The following is a 24,647-nucleotide window of genomic DNA, read 5'->3' on the forward strand; positions in this document are numbered from 1 at the left end:
CCTATAGAGTCCCAATTTGGTCTTGGTGATAGACATGTGGGAGGGTCCTGAAAGAGTACACAGACCATGTAATTTTCAAAAGAATATGTAGGTATCACATAGCCAAGTGAGGGAAGGGTAGAAGTGATACTGTGACACCAGCTTAATTTTTTAATTAATTTATTTTTAAAGATTTATTTATTTGTGTATATGAGTACTCTATTTGCATGTATGCCTGCATGACAGAAGATTCCATTATCGACAGTTGTGAGCTGCCATATGGGTGCTGGGATTTGAACTCAGGACCTCTGAAAGAGCAGCCAGTGCTCTTAATTTCTGAGCTATCTTTCCAGTCCTTTTTATTGATTTTTTTTTTGATTTTTCGAGACAGGGTTTCTCTGTAGCTTTTGGTTCCTGTCCTGGAACTAGCTCTCGTAGACCAGGCTGGCCTCGAACTCACAGAGATCCGCCTGCCTCTGTCTCACGAATGCTGGGATTAAAGGAGTGCGCCACCACCGCCCGGCTCCAGTCCTTTTTAAAAATTTAAACATGGAGTCTTAATATGTAGCCCAGGTTAACATCAAATATATGATTGTCCTTCCTTAACCTTCTGTGTGTTGAGACTATGGCCATACAGCATACCATGTCCTGCCAACCTGACATAGTTCCCCCTCTTTCCACTGCCTGTTCTGGTAGATTAAAAAATAACTGGGTCCTACCAAATCCTTTATGTTGTTTATGAGATTGTATCATTTTTTTATTTTTTATTTATTTTTTTTGGTTTTTCGAGACAGGGTTTCTCTGTGGTTTTGGAGCCTGTCCTGGAACTAGCCCTTGTAGACCAGGCTGGCCTCGAACTCACAGAGATCTGCCTGCCTCTGCCTCCCGAGTACTGGGATTAAAGGCGTGCGCCACCATCGCCCGGCGAGATTGTATCATTTTTAGGAGTATTTTTTTTCTTTCGTTTTTTTTTTTTTTTATTTTATTTTTTTTTGAGATAGCCCTTCCTGGTCTGAGACTTGTTATGTAGGCAATGCTAGTTCCAAATTCAGAGATCTGCCTGCCTCTGACTCTGCCTCTTGAGTGCTGGGATTAAAGCTGTGTGCCACCACCACCCCATAATGAAGATTTTTTTCAATATTTATTTATTTATTTATTATGTATACAATATTCTGTCTGCATGTATACCTCCAGGCCAGAAGAGGGCACCAGACCCCATTACAGATGGTTGTGAGCCACCATGTGGTTGCTGGGAATTGAACTCAGGACCTTTGGAAGAGCAGGCAATGCTCTTAACCTCTGAGCCATGGCTCCAGCCCCTGAAGATTTCTTAAATAGCTTCTAGAACTATAAGTGAAATTCCCAGGTCTTGCCCTAACCAAGTATTCTTTAAGAGGATGGGATGGTTTCGCCACTCCTTCCGCTATCTCTTCTGGATGGCTTTAGAAGCTGTAGCCAGGGGCTGGAGAGATGGCTCAGTGGTTATGAGCATTGCCTGCTCTTCCAAAGGTCCTGAGTTCAATTCCCAGCAGCCACATGATGGCTCACAACCATCTGTAGTGATGTCTGGTGCCCTCTTCTGGCCTTCAGGCATACACACAGACAAAAACATTGTATACATAATAAATAAATAAATATTTAAAAAAAAAAAAAAAAGAGAAGCTGTAGCCAGAGAGGCAATTCCTAACTGCAACAAAAGTCCAGATAAAGAGAACATTCCATTTTCTCAGTATCATCATCTTCCGATTGAGGACAAGAATTGTGTTTCCACCCTTTTCTTTCCCACATTGGAATTCTGGTTCTGAATAGGAGTCTAAACACTAAATTTAGGTGAAGCATATAAGGTTGCGTCTAACCCTACAGACATCCTGTCCTGCCTCTCACTTCTTTCCATGTACCTGAAGCTACTGTCTCCTGAGAAGTCTGTGTACTTTGCATATCTGTCTTGATCTACTTTTCTCTCCTTCCTCAAAGCTAGTTCACATTTTTTAAAATTTATTTTATTTTCATTGAAAGCCAGGGGCTCTTTCATTGGTTATCAATATAGCTAAATATGGCGTTAAGAAATAAGTCTGTCAGAAGATTGGGGTGACTTTATGGAGAGATGTGGAGGAGACCTCTGGCTGGACTCCCAAATCATCACCTCAGGCATTAACAAACTGAAAACGTTGCTCACAAACACACAGGAAACTTCTAGAAAGAATTGGAAAAATTTGGGAGTCCCCCTTGTTCCTCTCTGTGTAGTAGCAGGCTGTGTTTTGCTAGTGCACATTTTAAATTTCTTTTCTCACCCCTTGTTCCAGTCACTCACACCCTCTAACACACATATTCAATACGCTGAACTGACATTTTATTATATTACTGCTTTCAGTGTAGGACAATTATGTTTTCCTGTCCCCTTCTGTCCTCAGTGGGGCTCATTGAGTCAGTTTGTAAGGAATATTTAACTACCTCTTAAGGCCATGTAGGCCTAATAAGGTCTTGGCCTTTTATTTCTCAATGTCATGGAAACATAATGAAGGGCTTTGAGTGACAATTGAACATTTAAAAAGGATTACTATACTCTGGCTGGGCAGCGGGGAGCAGCAACAGGGACTAAGAGACATTAATGGCTAGAAGCAAGGCAGACAGCAGAAGGGATTCTGGCATACATTAGAGATAGAACAGGACCTCGATTCGGAAGGTGAGGGAAGTGTCTGGGTCACTCCCAGGGGCTGCCTAAAGCTCCAGGAGAGGTTGGTAACTCCAATTCACAGAGGTGAAGGAGAAATTTTAGAAAGAAGGAAAGCTATTTCAGATGCACTAAATTTGGAACAGTTACTATTCAAATGCAGTATTAGGCAGGTACGTAGGCTAGAAGAGGCAGAAAACGTACAAATGGAAAGCCAATGCTCAAGGACTTGACCAACAGTGGCATTTACTGGTAGTGTGATCAGGGCTTTGGCAGCATCTCTGTAGTGCTCTTAGCTCTGCCCTGGCTGTTGGTATAAACTTGAGCCTTCGGTACAAATGTGACGATATTCAAACCCACATGAATAGATGAGATGGGCTGATGGTGGACATATATGTAGAAAACCCAAGGCCGACACAGTCAAGTCAGTAAGTAAGTTAATTCTATGAATCATGGCTTTTGTTACTGTTGAAGCCTAAACTTATTCCCAGCACCACACAGACATTTAGTCCTTAAAAATACTAATGTCCATCCAACCATGGTGCCCGCTGATAAACTCAATCTTCGGCATATCTGCCAAGTTGCTAGCCAATTGCTGCTTCTCTGATAGATGTATTTTTCTTTTTATTTTGTGTTTTTTTTCTTGGTGTGTATCATGGCAAGAAAATGTATTTTTCCCTTAAGATTTTTTATTCTGTATTAGAATGAGTCTACAGACTCTCACTGCATCCCCATGAGGACTATGTGTTTCCATCTGATATTTGAGCAAACTGAAGCTTAGAGAGGTGACTTGGCTAAGATCATTAACACTTAGAGGTGGAGCAGGTTGGATACAGCTCCGTGATGGAACCCTTGCCTAACATGCCTAAGGCCCTGGCTTTAAATTCCAGAACTGCAAAATAAATAATAAAGTGGAAAGGGAGCCTGCCTGAGCTGGGCTTTCTGCTGCCAACTGCTTTGCTTTATTAGTCTACATTAATCTGGTGCTTGTTAACTATTAAAGGTTTTAGGTCTAAATTTTTTTTCCCTGCAAGTATCAGAAAAGCAGACATTACTTCCATCATAAGTGAAATATATAAGAAAGCATTTCATAACTGTAAGGCAGACAAATGTATATTTGAAGGCCAATTGGATTAGCATTTTTTCTTTCAAATGGGGGGGGCTGTTTTAAATGAAATGGAGAAGATACTTTTTTTTTTTTTTTTTTTTTTTGAGAAGATACCTTTTTATCCTTTGTTTCCAAGACAGTTCCTCTGTATAACAGCTCTGGCTGTCCTGGAACTCACTCTGTAGACCATGCTGGCACCTGCCTCTGCCTCCCAAGTGCTGGGATTAAAGGCATGCACCACCACCACCTGGCCCATTACAATAATTCTTATTGTGATGGTGGTTGAGTTAGGGACCTCTCTAAAAAGAGATAGGACTAGAAGGAATTCTTGGGATTAATTCTATCAGGGAACAGCACAGTTAAACACCAGACCTCTGACTCAGCTCAGAGGATGTAAGGATCTTTGCAGTTGATGGAGCTGCTCCTTCGGTCTCACATTCAACAAGGACTCACTGACCACTGGTTATGACCGGGGTCCTTCCCTCCTGTTCTTAATAAGGACCACAGAGATTAGATTTTGATGTTCTTGGCCCTCTTAAAAGTTAGTGGCAGTTAGCCTGGCAGTGGTGGCACATGCCTTTACTTCCAGCACTCAGGAGGCAGAGGCAGGTGGATCTCTGAGTTCAAGGCCAGCCTGGTCTACAAGAACTAGTTCCAGAACAGCTAGGACTGCAACACAGAGAAACCTAGTCTTGAAAAAACAAAAAACAAAACAAAAAGGTGTGGTAGTTCATGTGCATCAACACATTACATTCCTTATGCCTTTTTTTTTTTTGTTGGTTTTTCGAGACAGGGTTTCTCTGTGGCTTTGGAGCCTGTCCTGGAACTAGCTCTGTAGACCAGGCTGGTCTCGAACTCACAGAGATCCGCCTGTCTCTGCCTCCCGAGTGCTGGGGTTAAAGGTGTGCACCACCATCGCCCGGCTCCTCATGCCTTTTAAAAGAATCAAACATTTAAGAATAAAATGTTAACAGGGGGCTGGATTGCTAAGTGGTTGTGAGCACTTGATGCTCTTCCAAAGGACACTGGCTGCTCTCCTAAAGGACCTGAGTTTGTTACCCAGTGCCTCCACACAGAGACATGCACACTATCTTCTCACATCTTAACCTCCACTGATGTCAAGAATTAACCTTTTGGAGCCGGGCGGTGGTGGCGCACGCCTTTAATCCCAGCACTTGGGAGGCAGAGGCAGGCGGATCTCTGTGAGTTCGAGACCAGCCTGGTCTACAAGAGCTAGTTCCAGGACAGGCTCCAAAACCACAGAGAAACCCTGTCTCGAAAAACCAAAAAAAAAAAAAAAAAAAAAAAAAAAGAATTAACCTTTTGCTCCTACTTCCTCAGCATGTTTTCTTTTATTCACTTTCGTAACTTTTAGATCTGTGTTGTCCTTTAAGGAAGCCTTTAGTCACCAATGGCCACTGGGCCTTAAAATGTGTATGTTGTTAGATACACTCAAGATTTCACAAATGATCCCAGCATTAGGGAGGCAGAGGCAGGCGGATCTCTGTGAGTTCGAGGCCAGCCTGGTCTACAAGAGCTAGTTCCAGGACAGGAACCAAAAGCTACGGAGAAACCCTGTCTCGAAAATCCAAAAAAAAAAAAAAAAAAAAAAAGGTTTTCACAAATGTATGCAAAAGTATTCAGTAGTCGTCTTTAAATATCACGTACTGAAATTGAACATTTTAGAGATAGCAGGCTAAATAAAACACTGAAACTAACTTCACCTGTTTCTTTTAAAAATGGCTACTAGATTTAATAGTTTATATTTTTGCACTTTTGATTTCTGAGATGTCATCTTACTGTCAAATATATGACCTCAAAATGACAGGAATCCACCCGCCTCAGCCCTTCCTAGTGCTAGAATTACAGATGTGACACATACAGCCAGCTTCGTATGTAATGAAGGTGCTCCTACAGATCATCACTCACCTTTCAAGCCACCTTTACTTTCCTGCATGCGGAAAGAACTGAAAACTGGGTCAGGTTCACCCCTTGTGCCTATCAAACTGAAATGGCTATCGCTAATCAGTAGGCAGATTAAGAATTCAGACTTGGTGTCACAGGCAGCATGATTACTAATGATGTGTGGCACATACCACACCAGACAGTCTTCCTGATAGCCATATCTAGAACATCCTTTGGCATCCTATCCTTATTCCTTCTACATTCATTTTCTTCTACTTCTAATCACTGAAATGTTAGCTTTTCCTGAGAAATTCTGTTACTTTCTCCCACATGGTCCGTAACTAACCAGTCTCAGTCACTTTACTTTTGAATTAGTTTCCACATAATCTCCCAGTCCCTTGTCCTGTGTTCCTTCTGTACCATATACAACTGGAGTACAGCCAATCACCACACAATTGTTCTGTTTAAAACCAAAACCAAAATCCTCCATTTATTTTTACATTGCCTAATTAAAGGCTTTTTTTTTTTCACTTTAGTCATGTAGTCCGGCTGTTCCCAAACTTCAGCCATCTCCTGCAGCTTTCCTAAAGCTGAGGGTATCAGGTGTGAGTCACCACATCCAGTTCTCAAGGCTTTCCAGACCCTTTTCCTTGGTGCTTCCCCCTAGAGAGTCGGAACTAGAATGGGTTACTATATGTAAAGTACTTGGGGTCCTGTCTGGCTTATACTTAGAACAGTATGTCTTAGCTATTACTAAATTTGAACACGCTGTATATTAAACACTGCTATTTATTTTCCTTTTGAACATCTCGAACTATCAACAGCTTGTGTAAGGCAACTGTCACTGCTTTCCTAAGCAACATAAACGTCTTCCTACAATTGAAAGAACCTGTAAACACAAGCCTAATTTACCACAAAAATCAAGCTTCAGACTCAATGGGGTAGAAATAAAAGGTACAAACTTTGCGTTCCCATGGCCTTGGATAGGGCGCCTACAGGGGCAGGGAGTACAGCAAATTTACAGACCATGTTGGAGGAAAACAAATTCTGAGAAAATAGAGAAACAGATTTGGACACAGGGCAGCTGCTCTCCAACCTGGGAATATATTAGAATAACCTGGGAACATTCGAGAATACTGTCATCTGAACCTCATTTATGGAATCTAAGGCTAAGGTTCACATTAAAGCTTCATAAGTGATTCAACAGTCTACGCATAATCAGAAGTTTCACAGGTGATACAGACCTACACTTCACAATCAGTGGTCTTATCAAAAGAAATGTTGGCTTAAGGAGGCTGGGCATTTCTGACATGTTCTCAGTGATCTCACGAAGTATGTTTTTGAAAACAAAATACTCATTCACCGATTTAAGAAAAATATATATGTTTATGAGTAGCCTTTTAAAAATAACCTCCCCAAAGTCCCAACCCTTGGGAGTTTAAGGCTCAAAAATATATATGTACATCGAGGTCATATAAACGTGTGTCTTTTTTGTATGACTTCTATTTATAAGTTTCAAACAGTGACTTTATGTAAATATATACTTTGCTACGTACAGTATTTACAATTTAAGATTTTACAACTGAAAAATCAACATTATGCCTGTAAACGCAAAAAAGTTGGCGATTTGCGGTTATAATTTCAAAAATGTCACAAACTGTTTTACCTTGAATATTTTATAATAAATAGCACCGCAGTACCTTCCCCAAAGTATTACTGCTCAGTGGCTTATTTTCTCTCAACAACTCAGGGTACCCAAGGACCGAGTAACCCAAGTACTAGGACACAGCACTTTTTTACGGGGCAGCCGAGAATGATGGACAACCTGGATCTTCAAAACCTTACAGCAAAGCCCCTTTCACCCGCCAATCCTGAGACAGCAAATCCTGTAATTCTCCCTCGTCATCACTGTCCACATTCTCTTCTTCTTTTTTCTGCAATTCTTTTATGGTCAGAACCTCTTTAAGTTTGTTTTTTATCTCATCCTGGCGATTCCGCAGCTTTTCCACTCGACGGTAGCACTCTATCTGCTCATCAATCTCTCCAATCTGCCGGTCCAACCGTCCCTCCTCATCCTCTTCAGCAACTATAGCTTCGGAAATTGTGTTGACTTGCCTCATGGCCTTTTGAAACTCGTCCCACTCTTTGTCCATCTGATCCTTTGGGGCATCAACCTTCCGGACCTTTGCGTCTACCTCAGGGTCGTCGAAGAACCCTTCTGGTAATGCTTCGGCGGTGTTCTCTCTCCTTTCCACCACTTTTTCGTGTATTTCTGCTTTCTCAATGGAACCTGAATGAGGAACTAAGGGGGCCTTGGGAGGGTTTGTATTAAAGGGATCGTTTGGCAGCACATTGCTTGTTGTCTCCCTCGGAGGAACAAGCGAGTGTTCTTTGTCTTTGCCCTGTGCATCTGTAAAATGCTTGCTGCTGTCCCTCCTTCCTTCTTCACCCCCCTCTTCTTCCTCCTCCTCTTCCTCATCTTCATAATCAGGGAGTAAACCGAGTCCAGAAGGTTTACTGGAGGTTGCCCTAGCGGCCTCCTTTCCCGATTTCTCAAAGGTGGCAGACGAGGCCGAGGTGGAGGGCTGTACCTGAGGTCCCACGGAGGCCTTGGCTCTCTTGGTGTCTTGGCTCTCCACATCCGTCGCTCTCCTCTTGATGGGCTGAGGCGCTGCGCTGGCCGACGGGCCTTGGGTTGCTCCCTTGGCGCCTTTCAGCTCGGCTACTCTCTCCCGGTGCTGCTTTCCCAGAACATGGGTCTGCCACAGGAGCTCGCTCTTGACCGGAGTGTTACAAAGCGCGCAGCTCAACTGCCCCAGACGGTTGTACTTGGCGAACGGGGATTCTATCCTCTTCCGGTTGGTGCTCAGGCGCTGCTTCTCCTTCATCAACCGCCTCAGTTCTTCCTGATTCACCACCCGTTTCCCCGCCGGAGTCCCAGCGGAGGCGGAGGACGCCATGTTTGCATCAGAGAGTCAGGCGGTTCTAGCTTCTGAACCGGCGAGGCGTGATAGCGTCACTTCCTGTTATGGGGCCGATTGGCCGAAGCTCAGGAGGGTGGGCGTGGCGCCAGGGTTCCGTGTCTGCAGGTTGGGGGCTTGACCGTTGAACCACGGCAGCGATCAAACTCGCCAACCCTGGGGCTGAGGTGACGCGCAGCCAGGCGGCTTTGGCTGTGAATGTCTGCGCCGCCCGAGGGCTGCAGGATGTGCTGCGGCCGAGCCTGGGTCCTAAGGGCGCGCTAAAAATGTGAGATGCCGCTAGGGTGTGTGTGGGTTGTCGCGGCGCCCTCTGGGGCCGATGATGTTCAGTGAAGACCTGCGAACAAAGCTGCAGTTTTCCTCCCTCTCGCATTCTGCTCTCAGATCTTCAGCCTGTTCGCCCAAAAGAAAAGGCACCACCAGTAGCTGTGGCACCCTCCTCCCCCACCTTTTCACTAGCTTTCATAAACAGCTATTCGTACCGTGACTCCCTGTAAACATTAAGCCTCGAACGCTTCTGGAGCTTCCTTCACCATTCTCCTTTTTGGGGATGTATTTAACCTTGTGCGCGCGCTCAGCAAACGTTGGACTGCAGCCCCACCATAGACCGGATTGTTGTGACTTGGCAGTGTGGTGTACCACTGGCTTTGGTGCTAGGCAGGCTTAGGTTCAAACTCAAGTTTCATCATCTGTTAGTAGTCAAGTTCCTGCAACTCTCTGTACCTAGAGTTCTTTATATTTATCTATCCATTTGGACATACATTTATTTAGCACCATTGTTTTACACAGGAAGAAAAGAAAATGGGGAGAGGAAAAGGTCTCTTAGCAAAGTGGCACCCCGAGAGGAATGAGCAAACTGACATTAACAGTAAACGAGGCCACTTAACATCAGATGCTGGGAAAACAAATGAGAGAGTTTCTATTCATTTCTAAAAAAAAAGAAAAAAAAGTTTGATTTATATGTGTGCACCTATCTGAATTTATGTGCACGAGGTGTGTGCAGATGCTCCCAGAGGTCAGAGGGTGTCAGATCCCCCGAACTTGGGTGAGCCATCTGATATGGGTGCTGGAAACCAAGATCAGATCCTTTGCGAGAACAGTAAGTGCTTTTAACTGCTGAGCCATCTCTGCAGCTCTTGAGATAGCATCTCAAGGACATGGTAGTGACAGGTGGGTCAATTATATATAGATGCAAACGATTTTACAGAGGAAAGGGGTCCAATTACTAATGGCTGAAGGAAAAACCTCTCAAATAACAGGTGATGTCTGATCAGAGTTGTAGAAGAGTGAGTTGGGCAGTTGGTGAAAGGACTAAAGGCCTCTCAGTGGTGTAAATCCCTCAGAAACCAACATTACAGTGCATTAAGGGGACTGGAAGACCTACTGTGGGAATGATGGGCGATGGAACAAGAGCGTTTGGGAAAGGCCAAGTATGTTGTTTTTTTTTTCTTTGTTTTTTTTTTTTTTTTTTTTTGGTTTTTCGAGACAGGGTTTCTCTGTGGTTTTGGAGCCTGTCCTGGAACTAGCTCTTGTAGACCAGGCTGGTCTCGAACTCACAGAGACAAGTATGTTATTGTTAACTTACTTTGAATTTTACCTTGAAGATGGTGGAGGACATAAAATCATTGAAGGGCTGTCTATCAGGAAACTAAGTCACATTGCCTTTTAGAAAAATATAGTGCAAAGAGTTGATTCAAATTTGGAGGCAAGATGGCTATCTAAGCAGTCTAGAAATGATAATAAAATTGGAGAGAAGGGGCTAAGATTCAAAGGTATTTTAAATTGTCGAATTGGCAGAGCTTGGTGCATCTAATAAATGCAAGGATGAAAGCAACTAAATTCAGTGACTGAGTTATGACATTTACCAAAATAAAATCGTACAGGAAATTTGCAGATTTGTGCATTGTTTTATACTTTTCATTAGGCAATGTTTATGACCCATCAACTACTCTCTAAGCCCATAAATGCTCCACTTGGAATGAAATCACTATAAGGTCATCTGGGAGAAATAATTCTAGGGGCTGCAAGTGGCAGTCATTACCACAGTATCACCCCGTTCGATGTGGAGTTTCCAAGCCCAGTCATCTGTGTTTAGAACAGTGGATGGCAAGAATTGGGAGTGAATGTTTTTTGAGTCTTGACTTGTGGAGTTAATAAGTACCATTGTTCTTTGAACAGGCTTGTTTCAGGGGCAGGTGATATCAAACTCACAAAAGACGGCAATGTACTGCTTCATGAGATGGTGAGCTAATGCTCTTCTTTGTTTTCTTTTCTGAGACAGGATCTGCCTGTGTAACCATGACTGGCCACAAACTCACAATCCTGCCTCAGACTCCTGAGTGTTGGACTCAGGCATTCTATACAATGCCCATCTGCTGCTGCCTTTAATAAAATTTATAAGCCTTAATTAAAAACATGGCACACAGGCTGGGAATGCAGCTCAGTGGTAGAGCACTTCCCTAGCATGTACAAGATTCTAGGTTCAACATTGCAGGGGAAATGTACACTTTGTATCTCATATGCAACTTTATTTATTTAAAGGTAGTTTTGTGGGCTGACGAGATGACTCAGTGGTTAAGAGCACTGGCTGTCCTTCCAGAGGACCCAGCTTCAATACTCAGAACCCACATGGCAACACACAACTGTCTGTACCTCTAGATCCAGGGGATCCAACATTCTCACACAGGCATGCATCCAAGAAAAACATCAGTGCACATAAAAGGAAAGAAATTTTTTTTTTTAGCCAGGCTTGGTGGTACACACCTTTAATCCCAGCACTTGGGAGGTAGAGGCAGTTGGATCTCTGAGTTTGAGGCCATCCTGGTCTATAGAGTGAGTTCCAGGACAGCCAGGACTGCACAGAGAAGCCTTGTCTTGAAAATTTTTTTTAAAAAATAATATTTGCAATGTTAGGGATTGGGCATTGGGCCCTCTCATGTGCTAGGTAAGTGCTCTTTACCACTAACGGTAGCTTCAGCCTTACAGTTCGTAGTTTTAAAGATTTATTGATTTTTAAATTTTACTCGTATGAATGGCTATCTGTATGAGTGCATGCCATGTGTATGCCGGTGCCTGATGAGGCCAGAAAAGGGTCCCTGGAGCTGGACTTAAGGCAAGTGTAAGCTTCCTGTTGTGGTGCTGGGAACCAAACTCCACTTCTCGGGAAGAACAGAACATACTCTTAGTGGCTGAGCTCTCTCTCTAGTTCCACAGTTTCTTCTTTCTTTTCTTTCTTTCTTTTCTTTTCTTTTTCTTTTTTTTTTTTGAGATAGGATTTCTCTATATGTAGCCCTTTCTGTTCTGGAACTCTATAGATCAGACTGGTCTCATATTCACAGAGATCTACATGCATCTGCCTCTCAAATGCTGGGATTAAAGGTATGCACCACTACCGGCTGGCACCACAATTTTGTATTTTTTTAATTAATTTTTTTATTTATTTTACATGCCAGCCACAGTTTACCCTCCCTCCACATTTTTTTTTGTGTGTATTTATTCTTTTTTTTTTTTTTTCCCAAGACAGGGTTTCTCTGTGTATCTTTGGCTGTCCTGGAACTCACTCTGTAGACCAGGCTGGCCTTTCTCACAGATATCTACCTACTTCTACCTCCTGGGTGCTAGGATTAAAAGCTTCTACCACCATGCCTGGCTCACAATTTGTATTTTTAAGATAAAGCTGTCAGCTAAAAACTACATTCTTGAGATATGGTTGTTGGACTAAACATCAACAGAATGAAATTTGACTATTTTCAAATGTTTATAGAGTCTAATAACTTAGGGATACTTACAAATTAATAGCATCTTTTTGGAGCACTTCATTATAGTCTTTGTAATCATGGAAAAAGAAAAAGTCCTTTGCCATTTTCATATATGTATTCATCTTTGAGATTGAAGGGCTTAATCTTTTCTTGTAAATGTCATTGCATTTTTAAGCAAAGACTTTCATAAAATGTTCAAACCTCATTAATTCTCAACTGTAAAATTTTGGATTTGACATTTACTAAATATTGATAATGTAAAACTTGTAAATGTGCAACATGAAGTTTGTTTCTTAATTTTACTATTGACCCTTGGGTTATCTTGGGTTTAGTGGCCTTCTTTATCATAGTCCCTGTATTTTTAAATCAGTGTTTACCTTTTCCAGCAAATTCAGCACCCAACAGCTTCCATCATAGCGAAAGTAGCGGCAGCCCAGGACCAAGTCACAGGAGATGGCACCACCTCCAATGTCCTGATCATTGGGGAACTGCTCAAGCAAGCCGATCTTTACATTTCTGAGGTATTAAAATTTCATACTATTTCAAAGAAAGTTTTTTAAGTTTAATTTTAGAGAATAAGAACTAATTGTAATTAAGATAATTTAGGGGACTGGAGAGATGGCTCAGCCGTTAAGAGCACTGCCTGCTCTTCCAAAGATCCCCAGTTCAATTCCCAGCAACCACATGGTGGCTCACAACCATCTGTAATGAGGTCTGGCGCCCTCTTCTGGCCTGCAGGCATGACTGCAGGCAGAGTACTGAGAATACTGTATACATAATAAATAAATCTTTTTAAAAAATGGACTTTAAAAAGATATAATCTTAGGTAGTCATAAGTGGAAACCGATTTTTATTTTCCAACAAAGTAATATCCTTTTTGCTGGGACTGAGGTTTTCCTGGTCCATACATTCCTGAGAAGGGGAGTGAGGACTGGGGAGAGAAATAGACAAGTGACAGAAGGTAGAGTCGGGAGGGCTTTCAGTGATGCTGTAGAAAAGCCCCAAGCTTAACACTCACAGTCCTTATATACCCTAATCTAAAGGGGAGGGCACAAGACTCCCATGATACAAGGAACAAGCAAGCATAATTACCTCTTTACATCTCAAAACACCTAGTAATCATGCCCAAAGGCAAACATCCTGTTGTCTGGCCTTCTAGGAGCAAAGCTCTCAGTAGCCACACCTTTGTTCAAGCATCCTATTGTTCATTCTTGAGAGCAAGAGTAGGTTTGAACTCTGATCTTTAGTCAAGATGGAATGGATCCAAAACTGGGCTCTCACATTTTTATTGCAATTATGTATTTTTAAAAATATAAATATTTGGGCTGGAGAGATGGCTCAGAGATTAAGAGCATTGCCTGCTCTTCCAAAGATCCTGAGTTCAATTCCCAGCAACCACATGGTAGCTCACAACCATCTGTAATGAAGTCTGGTGCCCTCTTCTGGCCAGCAGGCATACACACAGAATATTGTATACAAAATAAATAAATAAATATGTAAGAAATGTAAATATTTAAATATGTATAGAAAGGTTAAAAAAAAGAAAACTTCCCATGTACCCATGAATCATGCTTACAAAAGAAAATATTACTATTAAAGTTGAAACAAAATTATGTTTCTTTAAAATTAACTGGGGAAAAATTACTGGAGGGTTTTCACCTTGTGCCTGTGTTTACTTTTCTAGTCCATCCTTCCTTCATTAACCACCTCTCTGCTCTCATCTCTTCACTGGCCTATGGAGTCGTCATTCATATTTCTGTGTCTGTGCCTTTGCCCAGTCATGCTCTTTCCTCAACATTGGAGATGTCTTTTCTACAATTATTTGAGTGCTCCCTCTTATTCAGAGACTATCTTGGCAAAGCATAACCTGGTCGAAGTGGAGATTCTGGCTTCTTTATGTTCCATTTAGTACTGGGCATTATCTATTCAGTGCCTGCAACTTATCTCATTTAGAATGATTGGGCTTAAATACTGGAAACTTAACTAAAACTGTCTTAACTATGCAGAAATCCTCATCTCATACAAGAGAACGGTAAGGGATAAGGTAGGGTCTGTGGCTGGTAAACTTAAAAGTTCAGCCAACCATCAAATACCCAGGTTCTTTTGGTCCCTAAGCTCTTCTGAGTGTAATACTGCTTCCTTCTAAGTTGGATCTTGAAGGTCAAACAATCAGAGGAAGTCAGTGCTACTTATTTCTTCTCTGAATGGTTGAGAATAAGTTGCAATGTGTCCTACTTTCAGTGTGACTTTTTTCTTCTGTTTTGTTGTCACTGTTTGTTTGTTTTTGTTTTGAGACAGGTTTCACTGTGTAGCTCAGTCTGGTCTCACACTTGTTGTGTAGATGGGACTGACTTCTAACTTACCACCTTGCTCCAGTCTTCCAAGATCTGGGGTTACAGTCATGTACTCCCAGCACTTAGCATAATTTTTAGAATCACTGAATTCTCATTTATAGTCACAGTATATATATAATAAACAGGAAATTAATCATAGCATCAAACAGCTACAGAGAATTCTATTATCCAGTCTGCAGATTTCTTTCAAATTTCACCATTTGTCATAACAGTGTCTTTCCCAGAGAAAGGAAGCTCTAGGGTAATGCCTTGTGTGTAGTTGGCATATCCCGTTAGTTCCTGAAGTGCCGTTTATAGTTCACGGCATTGCTACTTGAAAAAATTACTCTTATTATTTATATGTGGAGGTCAGAGGTCAACCTGTGAGAGTCAGTTCTTTCCTTCCCTTTGTGGGCCCTGAGCAAACTCAGGTTGTCCCTCTTGGTGGCTAGTACCTTTACCTTCTGAGCCATCTTGCTGGCCTGGAATTGATACTTGAAAGTATCTTAGATTTATTTTTATTTTATGTATGTGAATGTTTTGCCTACATGTATGTATGCCAATCACATGCATGCCTGGTGCCCTTTGAATTCAGAAGAGTACATTGTATCCCTTGGAACTGGAATTGTGGATGATTGTAGGCCACCACGTGGGCTCTGTAAATTGAATCCAGGTTATCTGTAAGAGCAACAAGTGCTCTTAACAAAATATAAAAAAATTGGAATAAACCCGTGTATCTTATCAGATCACCATGACTTAAAATTAGAATTCAACAGCAACACTAATTCTAGAAAGCCCACAAACACATGGAAATTAAACAATGCTCACCTGAAGCATCAATGGGTCAAGGAAGAAATAAAGGAAGAAATTAAAGACTTCCTAAAATTCAATAAAAATGACCACACAACATATCCAAATTTACGAGACACAATGAAAGTAGTGTTAAGAGGAAAGTTCATAGCACTAAATGCCTACATAAAGAAGCTGGAAAAATCCCACGCTAGAGAATTAACAGAACATCTGAAAACTCCAGAACAAAAAGATGCAAACTCACCCAGAGAATTAGATGGCAGGAAATAATTAAATTGAGAGCTGAAATCAACAAAATAGAAGCAAAGAGAGCAGTACAAAGAATCAATGAGACAAAGAGTTGGTTCTTCAAGAAAATCAAGTGATGTGAGATTCCCCTCTGTATGCTGTGAATACCATTGGTTAATAAAGAAACTGTCTTGGGCCTGCACAGGAAATAGAGGTAGGAAGGGAAAACTAAACTAAATGCTGGGAGAAAGAAGGGTGGAGTCAGGGAGAAGCCATGTAGCCCTGCTGGAGACAAATGCCGGAACTTTATCCAGTAAGCCACTGCCATGTGGCAATACACAGATAAATGTAGATGGGTTAAATTAAGATGTAAGTTAGCCAATAAGAAGCTAGAGCTAATGGGCCAAGCAGTGATTTAAATAATATAGTTTCTATGTGATTATTTTGGGTCTGAGGCTACCCTGAAACCCAAACCACATAAAGACATTACTAAGAAAAAAAATTATAAACCAATCTCACTCATGAACATTGATGCAAAAATACTCAATAAAATACTGGCAAATTAATCCAAGAACACATAAAAAATAATCTGTCATGATCTTGTCAGCTGCATCCCAGAGATGCAGGGATGGTTCAAAATATAAAAATCTGTCAATGTAATCCACCATATAAACAAACTGAAGAATAAAAACCCACATGATCATTTCATTAGATGCTGAAAAAGCTTTCAACAAAATATAATATCCCTTCATGATAAAGGTCTTGGAGAGAGTAGGGATACAAGGAACATACCTAAACATAATAAAGGCAATATACAAAAGCCAGCAGCCAACATCAAACTAAATGGAGAGAACCTTCCAGTGTTTCCACTGAAATCAGGAATAAGACAAGGTTGCCCACTCTCTCCATATCTATTCAGTGTAGTTCTTGAGGTCCTAGCTAGAGCAACATGATACCAAAAGGAGATCAAGGGGATACAAATCAGAGAAGAAGTCAAACACACTATTTGCTGATGATATGGTAGTTTACATAAGGGACCCCAAAAATTCTACCAAGGAACTTCTACAACTCATAAACACATTCAGTAATATAGCAGGATACAAGATTAACTAAAAAAAAAAATCAATAGCCCTCCTTTACACAGGTGAGAAATGGACTGAGAAAGAAACCAGAGAAACATCACCCTTCACAATAGCCACAAATAGCATAAAATATCTTGGAGTAACTCTAACCAAACAAGTGGATGACCTGTATGACAACTTTAAATCTTTAAAGAAAGAAATTGAAGAAGACACCAGAAAATGGAAAGATCTCCCATGCTTTTGGATAAGTAGTATTAACATAGTAAAAATGGCAATCTTACCAAAAGTAATCTACAGACTCAATGCAATACCCATCAAAATCCTAGCAAAATCCTGGCCTCGAAAGACCAGTACTCAACTTCATATGGAAAAGCAAAAAACCCGGGAGAGTCGAAACAATCCTGTACAATAAAGGAACTTCTGGAGGCATCATAATCCCTGACTTCAAACTCTACTACAGAGCTACAGTACTGAAAACAGTCTGGTAACGACATAAAAACAGACAGGAGGACCAATGGAACTGAATTGAAGACCCAGATATTAATCCACACATCTATGAACACCTGATTTTTGATAAAGAAGCAAAAATATCAAATGGAAAAAGAAAGCATATTTAACAAATGGTGCTGGCATAACTGGATATCAGCCTGTAGAGGCATGAAAATAGATCCATATCTATCACCATGCACAAAACTCAAGTCCAAATGGATCAAAGACCTCAACATAAAGCCAGCCACATTGAACCTCATAGAAAAGAAAGTGGGAATTACTCTTGAACGCATTGGCACAGAAGACCACTTCCTAAATATAACCCCAGTAACACGGACACTGAAAAAAACAATTAATAAATGAGACCTCTAGAAACTGAAAAGCTTCTGTAAAACAAAGGACATGGTCAACAAGACAAAACATCAGCCTATAGAATGGGAAAAGATCTTCACCAACCCCACATCAGACAGAGGACTGATCTCCAAAATATACAAAGAACTCAAGAAATTGATCATCAAAGAACAAATAATCAATAAAAAAATTGGGGTACGGACCTAAACAGAGAACTCTCAACAGATGAATCTAAAGTGAGTGAAAGACACTTAAGGAAATGCTCAACATCCTTAGTCATCAGAGAAATGCAAATCAAAACAACTCTTGAGATTCCATCTTACACCCGTAAGGATGCCAAGATAAAAAACATTGATGACAGGTTATTCTGGAGAGGTTTTGGGGTAAAGGGAACACTCCTGCATTGCTGGTGGAAGTGTAAACTTGTACAGCCCCTTTGGATATCAGTTTGGTGATTTCTCAGAAAATTAGGAAACAGCCTTCCTCAAGACCCAGTAATACCACTTTTGGGTATACACCCAAAGGATGCTCAATTGTACCACAAGGACATGTGCTCAACTATGTTCATGTCAGCATTGTTTGTCATAGCCAGAAACTGGAAACAACCTAAATGCCCCTCACCCCAAGAATGGATAAGGAAAATGTGGTACATTTACACAATGGAGTCCTGCACAGCAGAAAAAAAATAATGACATCTTAAAATTTGTAGGCAAATGGATGGATCTAGAAAATATTCTGTTGAGTGACCCAGAACCAGAAAGACAAATATCATACGTACTCACTCATAAGTGACTTTTAGACATAAAACAAAGAAAATCAGCCTACAATTCACAATCAGAGAACCTAGACAACAATAAGCCCCCTAAGAGAGACATACATGGATCTAATTTACATGGGAGGTAGAAAAAGACAAGATGTCCTGAGTAAATTTGGAGCATGGGGACCATGGGACAGGGCTGAAGGAGAGGGGAGAGGAAGGAAGGGAAGCAGAGAAAAATGTATAGCTCAATTAGTTCAATAAAATCAATTAAAAAAAGATTGTGAATTTGAAGCCAGACTGAACTATGCATGCATCAAGATCCTCCCTCTAAATGAATGAATTCTTGTGTGTGTGTGTGTGTGTGTGTGTGTGTGTGTGTGTGTGTGCTGGCAACTGCTCTGTAGGCTCAAGATTGTTTGAGGGACTGAAGTGATGTCTCAGTGGCTAAGAGCACCTGTTGTTCTTGCTGAGGACCTGGGTTTGGTTCCCAGAACCTTCATGGTAACTCAAAATAATCCGTGACTCTAATTTCAGAGGGCCCAACTCCATCTTCCAACCTCTGTGTGTAGAAGCATGCACATGGTGCATATACATACATGCAAACACTCATATACATTTTAAAAGAATTTTTTCAGATATAAAGCCCGAGAAATAATTTATGAATAATACATACTTACATTAGTGTCATTGCTGTGGGTCACATTTTACCATGCTTGTTACTAAAAGAGCATAGCTAACTTTTGTTTTGCATCTTTATTGTGTATTTATGTTGCTACACCAGGGCCTGCACCCTAGAATCATAGCTGAAGGATTTGATGCTGCAAAGACGAAAGCACTTGAAGTTCTGGATGAAATTAAAGTAGAAAAGGAGATGAAGAGGGATATCCTCTTAGATGTGGCTAGAACATCCCTGCGAACGAAAGTTCATGCTGAACTGGCTGACGTGTTAACAGAGGTATATGATCCAACGGTTGTCTAGCAAGGATAGCCATACATTTGGTGATACTCTTCTTTTTTTCTACAAGATAACCAAATACTGCACATGACTTTTTAGAAATATCAAAGAAGAAGGCAAGCCTTTAAAATTCAATCGATCACAACAGTATTTTTAATTTCCCCAAGGCGTCACGCTAGTGCTTACATGGCTTGAAAGCTGGGAGAGGTTCACTTCCCGTGGCTTATCTCTTGTGGAAGCTCTTGGACAGTGTCTTCAGCCAAACCTAAAGGTCCATATTTGATTATAGCAGGTGACACGTGAGCAGGCTGTTTTGGCAGTTGCCTTGTAGTTAGGGTTTCTGCTTTGTTTGTTTGTTTGCTTTGGAGCCTGTCCTGGCACTGGCTCTTGTAGACCAGGCTGGTCTCGAACTCCCAGAGATCCGCCTGCCTCTGCCTCCCGAGTGCTGGGATTAAAGGCTGGATTAAACCCATCGCCCAGTTTAGGGTTTCTGCTTTAATGAGGCAAGATTGACCTGATATGTAAGATTCTCATGTTTATTTGATTTGCTTCTAAAGGCAAACTATATGCAATGTAAAGACAAAACTGCCTAGGCAGTTCTGGCAGACTTTGTATCCAGTGGTTATTATTTGATTATATTATTGTTCCTCAGCTTTGCTGTTTCTCCTCAAACTCCAAATCAGGAACAAGGAATTGACAATAACCAAATTCATGAGGCATTGCCATGTGAAACAGGCACAAGTGTGCCTCGTGTGGCACTTACTTGGTGGCCATGCCTTTGACTTTGAAGCTTGAAGCCCTTTCCCTGATTAGTCTGGTGATAGGTCACTTGGACCAGAAGTTTCTTTTAGTCTGGGTAATATGCCCCTTGTATGCTTCTCTTTCAGGCTGTGGTGGATTCTGTCCTGGCTATTAGAAGACCAGGTGTCCCTATTGATCTCTTCATGGTGGAAATCGTGGAGATGAGGCACAAGTCAGAAACAGATACACAGTAAATTGCATAAAATTTACAATACTCCCCCGTTCCCCCCATCCCCCCTCCATGTGTGTGTGTGTATGTGTGTGTATGTGTGTGTGTGTGTATGTGTGTGTGTGTATGTGTGTGTACCACAGCATGCTTGTGCTTGTGGAGGTTAAATGACAGCTTGAAGATCTCCCTAAGCAATTTGTATATTCCAGGGACCAAATTCAGGTTTTCAGGTTTCTTAGCTTCTAAGCCATCTCACCAGTCACATTTTGGCAATACCTAAGTTCTGAAATATTTGGCTTTCTTCAAATGTACTTTCATTGATTTCATTAGTTTTACTCCATATTAATGTATTCATTTAAATATGAGTTAGCTACAGTGGGCCCATCACTTCCAGGTGTTGAAATGAGAAGTAAGCCAAACACATTCTCTTCAAGATGGTTACAGTTCTAATCAATCTAATCCACTGGAGGCTGGAACATAATCATGAGTGTTTTTTAATTTTTTTATTTATTTTTATTTTTCCAAGACAGGGTTTCTCTGCAGCTTTGGAGCCTGTCCTGGAACTAAGTTTTTGTAGACCAGGCTGGTCTCGAACTCACAGAGATCCCCCTGACTCTGCCTCCTGAATGCTGGGATTAAAGGCGTGCCAACCACCGCCTGGCTTCATGTGCGATTTTATAGCATTCAGAGAAAATCATTCTGATCAGAAAATGAACTGCAAAGCTAAGAGGCCTCTAGTGAAGCAGGGGAGCTGGCCATGTCAAAAAAGAACCTTCTAAGCAGAGAAAATAATAATTGAAAATACCTGGAAGTAGAAATGGGCTTGGAGTGATCAGGGTGCCTGCAGCACAGGTGAGAGGAGACAGCAGTAAGGGCTGAGGTGAGGGCCAAGAGGAGCAATGATGACTGTGGACTTGGTTATTTAGAAGTTTTAACCCAAAAAAATATATAAACAAAGAGCAGTGGTCTCTCATGCACCTCTGGCTTTTATCTTTATCAGTTTTCAGTCTAATTTCAGCTGTATACTTCCCTTCTCCATCTTCCCCTTCCTCCTCTGAAGCTCCTCCTTACAGATAATTTTTCTCGCCTTTGAGATGAGGCCTCACTGCATAGCCCAGACTTGAACTTGAGATTTGCCTGCTTCTCATGTGCTAGGACTAACCGAGATCATTTTGAAGCAAATCTTGAAATAATATTTCACTTTAAAATACTTTATTTAGAAATAGCTATTATCAATATTAACTAATATACCTCTAAAATAGTACAACTCCTTAATATATTATTGTATTTAATTCATAGTTCAGTTTTGATGTTTGAGTGTTTCCAGTGAGTTTAATTTTGGTTGGGCTACAAACACTATCTACGTAGCCCATATGCAGCTTACATCATTTCCTTAGGATCAGTTAGGTTTTCTATTCTGAATCTTCAAATTTTAGAACAAAATGGTCATGAAGATCCCGTTCAAAGGATTTACTTCACTCCCATTCTCTCTGCCCACCTTCCCTCTCATTTCTCCCTGGCTTTTTGTTTGTTTGTTTTTGTTTTGTTTCATAAGGCCTTTCTCTTTAATTTTTTTGACTTTTGGTTAATGGGGAGTGGGAGCTTTTTGCTTCTTCTGTTTTGTTGAAACAGTGCTCAGGTCTTTCATTGTCTGCTTTCCTCGGTATTACTTAATTACAGCCCTTCACTTTTATTTTATTCATTTATTTTTGCCTTTGAGACTGGCTCCCACTTCCTAGCTTGCTACCCTGGAACTTCTAATTCTTTTGTCTTGGCCTCCGGAGTGCCAAAATTACAAGCATATGAATTTTATTACTTTTAAGATAGTTTCTTCTTTGCCTTCCAAAGATTTTACTGAAGAGTGGTTTAGGTATAACAGGACTATCTTAAGGGCAAGATTCGTGTTAAAAGTGCAGACAGGAGTAATAGAAAGCAGCTTGGAGGTGAACCTCTCTTGGAGGCAAAGTCTCTGTCGCCCAGGCTGGTCTGGAGTTTGTGGCAGTCCTCCTGCCTCAGCTTCCTGTAGGAATACAGGCAGACTCGTGCCCAGCAGTGCAGCCTGCCTTTGGAACAGTATCTCCTGATTCGTTCCTGGTTTCAGGACATTCTTCTGCCCCTGTTTGTTTCACTCTTCTGCTGATCTGCTTTGTAGTGGATCTCAACCTTCCTAATACTGTGACCCTTTAATACAGCTCCTCATGTTGTGGGGACCCCCAACCGTAACATTGTTTTCTTTGCTACTTCATAACTGTAATTTTGCTACTGCTATGAATTGTAATGTAAATATCGGATAGGCAGGAGATCTGATATGCGACTCCCCGACTCCCCGAGGGGTTGCAATCCACAGGTTGGGAACTGCTGCTTTAAAGCCGTAGCCAGTCTCCTCTTTGTTTTTTCCCTTCTGCATCTCTTTTTGTATCTGCAGAAGCTATTTGTTGTCAAGAAAAGTTGGCTTAAAAGTGAGTTTTGCTTTGTTTTTGGGTTTTTTTTTGCATGCTTTCCTAAGGGTGTGGGTTTGGTCCCACTGGCAGACAAACTGGCTGAGGATTGTTGGAAAATGTAATACATTTAAAAGGTTTTCTAATTTCAATTTTCAACATGTGTCTTAATTTCAAAATATATAGAATAATTTAGTTATTGACTCTGGTTTAATTATATAATGGTAGGGGATACATTCTATAATATTTCACTACTTTGAAATTGGTTGAGATTTGCGTTAAGGCTTAAGTATAGAGTCAATTAATTAGTTTATTTTATGGTTTGTTTTTCAGGGGGCAGAGTTTTACATTTACTGCCCAGGCTGGTCTTAAGCTCACAGTAATCCTCTTGCCTCAGTCTCAGGAGTCCTAGGATTACAGATGTGAGCTACCATGCTTGACTTAAAAGAATTTATTTTTAATGTTTTATGCTCTTGAAAAAGAAGGTATGCTGTGGTTGCTGGGTACAGTTTTCTATCAAGGGATCAATTTTGTTAATGCTGTTGTTCAGACCTTCAGTGTCCTTATTGATATTCTGACTGCTTATTTTGTCAATTACTGAGACATGTTGATATCTTTAAATATTATAACAATATCACCATAGATTTAGTTTTGACAGCTTTCATATATGTTAAATGCATATTAAATAAGGTCTATCTATGTAGCCTTGGCTATCCTGAAATTCACTATGTAGAACAGGCTGGCTTCGAACTCACAGAGCTCTACCTGCTTCCTGAATGCTAGGATTAAAGCCCATGCCACTATGCCTAGCAATTTTATATATTTTGAGACTATCTTGGCCTGGAGATATAACTGAGCATAGAGCTCTTGACTAATATCTTAAAGGCCCTGAGTTCTATCCTCAACAAAGAGAAACAAAAAACCAAAACTGTCTTATTAGGTGCATACAGGAATTTTGTTGCTTCTGTTGTTTGACAAGGTCTTGCTAAGTACTCTGGACTAGGCTTTAATATAGGATCCTCCTCCTGCCTGAGCCTCCTAAGTGCTGAGATTACAGGTTTCTGTCTCCATGCCCAGCTTTAGGTGTGGCCAGCTTTTAATATAGCGTATGTCCCTCACACAATGAACTTTTTGTGCCTGTATTAAGTGGCCATATTTTCTCTAATATCTTTTTATTCCAGTATTGAGGATTGAGCCAGGCTCTTGCATATGCCGGACATATGCTCTACTACTGAGTTATAACTCCATCCCTCTTCTCTTATTTTTTATTATGAGATAGGATCTAATTAATTTATGAGGGCTGGCCTTGAATCACTCTGTAGCCAAAGGCCTTTGTTTCTGATTCCCCTGTCTCAGCCTCTCAGGTATCTGGGATTACAGACCTGAGCCACCAGATGTACTTAGAAATGTCTTAAAAGTAGAATCTATTCCACGTTGATACAGTTTCTATACCAGTTTTCTCTTTTTAAGGTTTTTTTGGGGTGGGGTGGTGTGGGAGGCTCAAGACAGTGTGTCCCTGTGTAGCCCTAGCTGTCCTGGAACTCTGTAGACAAGGCTTGAACTCAGATATGCCTGTCTCTGCTTCTCTAATGCTGGGATTAAAGGCATATACTCAACTATGAATATGTTTTCATTTAAGATTTTTTAAAAATTATATTTTATGAGTGTTTTGTCTGCATGCATGTATGTGGAACATATGCATAGCCGGGGCCTGTAGAGGTCAGAAGAGGGTGTCAGAATCTTGTTATCTACCACATGGGTCCTGGGGACTGAATCCTGATCCTCTGAAAGAGTAGCACATGCTCTTAACCATTGAACCATCCCTCCAG

The 24,647-nt window shown here is 41.0% G+C and overlaps 2 protein-coding genes across 2 annotated transcripts in view; one reads left to right on the forward strand and one right to left on the reverse strand.

Moving 5' to 3' along the window:
- Positions 1-7,029: 7,029 nt before the first annotated feature.
- On the reverse strand, positions 7,030-8,646 carry Znf830 (zinc finger protein 830). Its single transcript, XM_041664780.1, has one exon. The coding sequence runs from the start codon at positions 8,621-8,623 to the stop codon at positions 7,505-7,507; it is 1,119 nt and encodes a 372-aa protein (XP_041520714.1). The 5' UTR covers positions 8,624-8,646; the 3' UTR covers positions 7,030-7,504.
- Positions 8,647-8,963: 317 nt separating this feature from the next.
- The window catches only part of Cct6b (chaperonin containing TCP1 subunit 6B), a 39,164-nt gene continuing 23,480 nt past the window's right edge, over positions 8,964-24,647 (forward strand). Inside the window, exons 1-5 of the mRNA XM_041665365.1 lie at positions 8,964-8,983; positions 10,823-10,886; positions 12,789-12,923; positions 19,237-19,410; positions 20,298-20,401. Coding sequence (XP_041521299.1) covers positions 8,964-8,983; positions 10,823-10,886; positions 12,789-12,923; positions 19,237-19,410; positions 20,298-20,401 — 497 coding nt within the window. The remainder of the gene's footprint in view (positions 8,984-10,822; positions 10,887-12,788; positions 12,924-19,236; positions 19,411-20,297; positions 20,402-24,647) is intronic.

Source organism: Microtus oregoni, unplaced genomic scaffold, assembly GCF_018167655.1.
Source record: "Microtus oregoni isolate MIOR12 unplaced genomic scaffold, Mior012 000015F_ref0000493, whole genome shotgun sequence".
In the NCBI taxonomy this organism is placed as follows: domain Eukaryota; kingdom Metazoa; phylum Chordata; class Mammalia; order Rodentia; family Cricetidae; genus Microtus; species Microtus oregoni.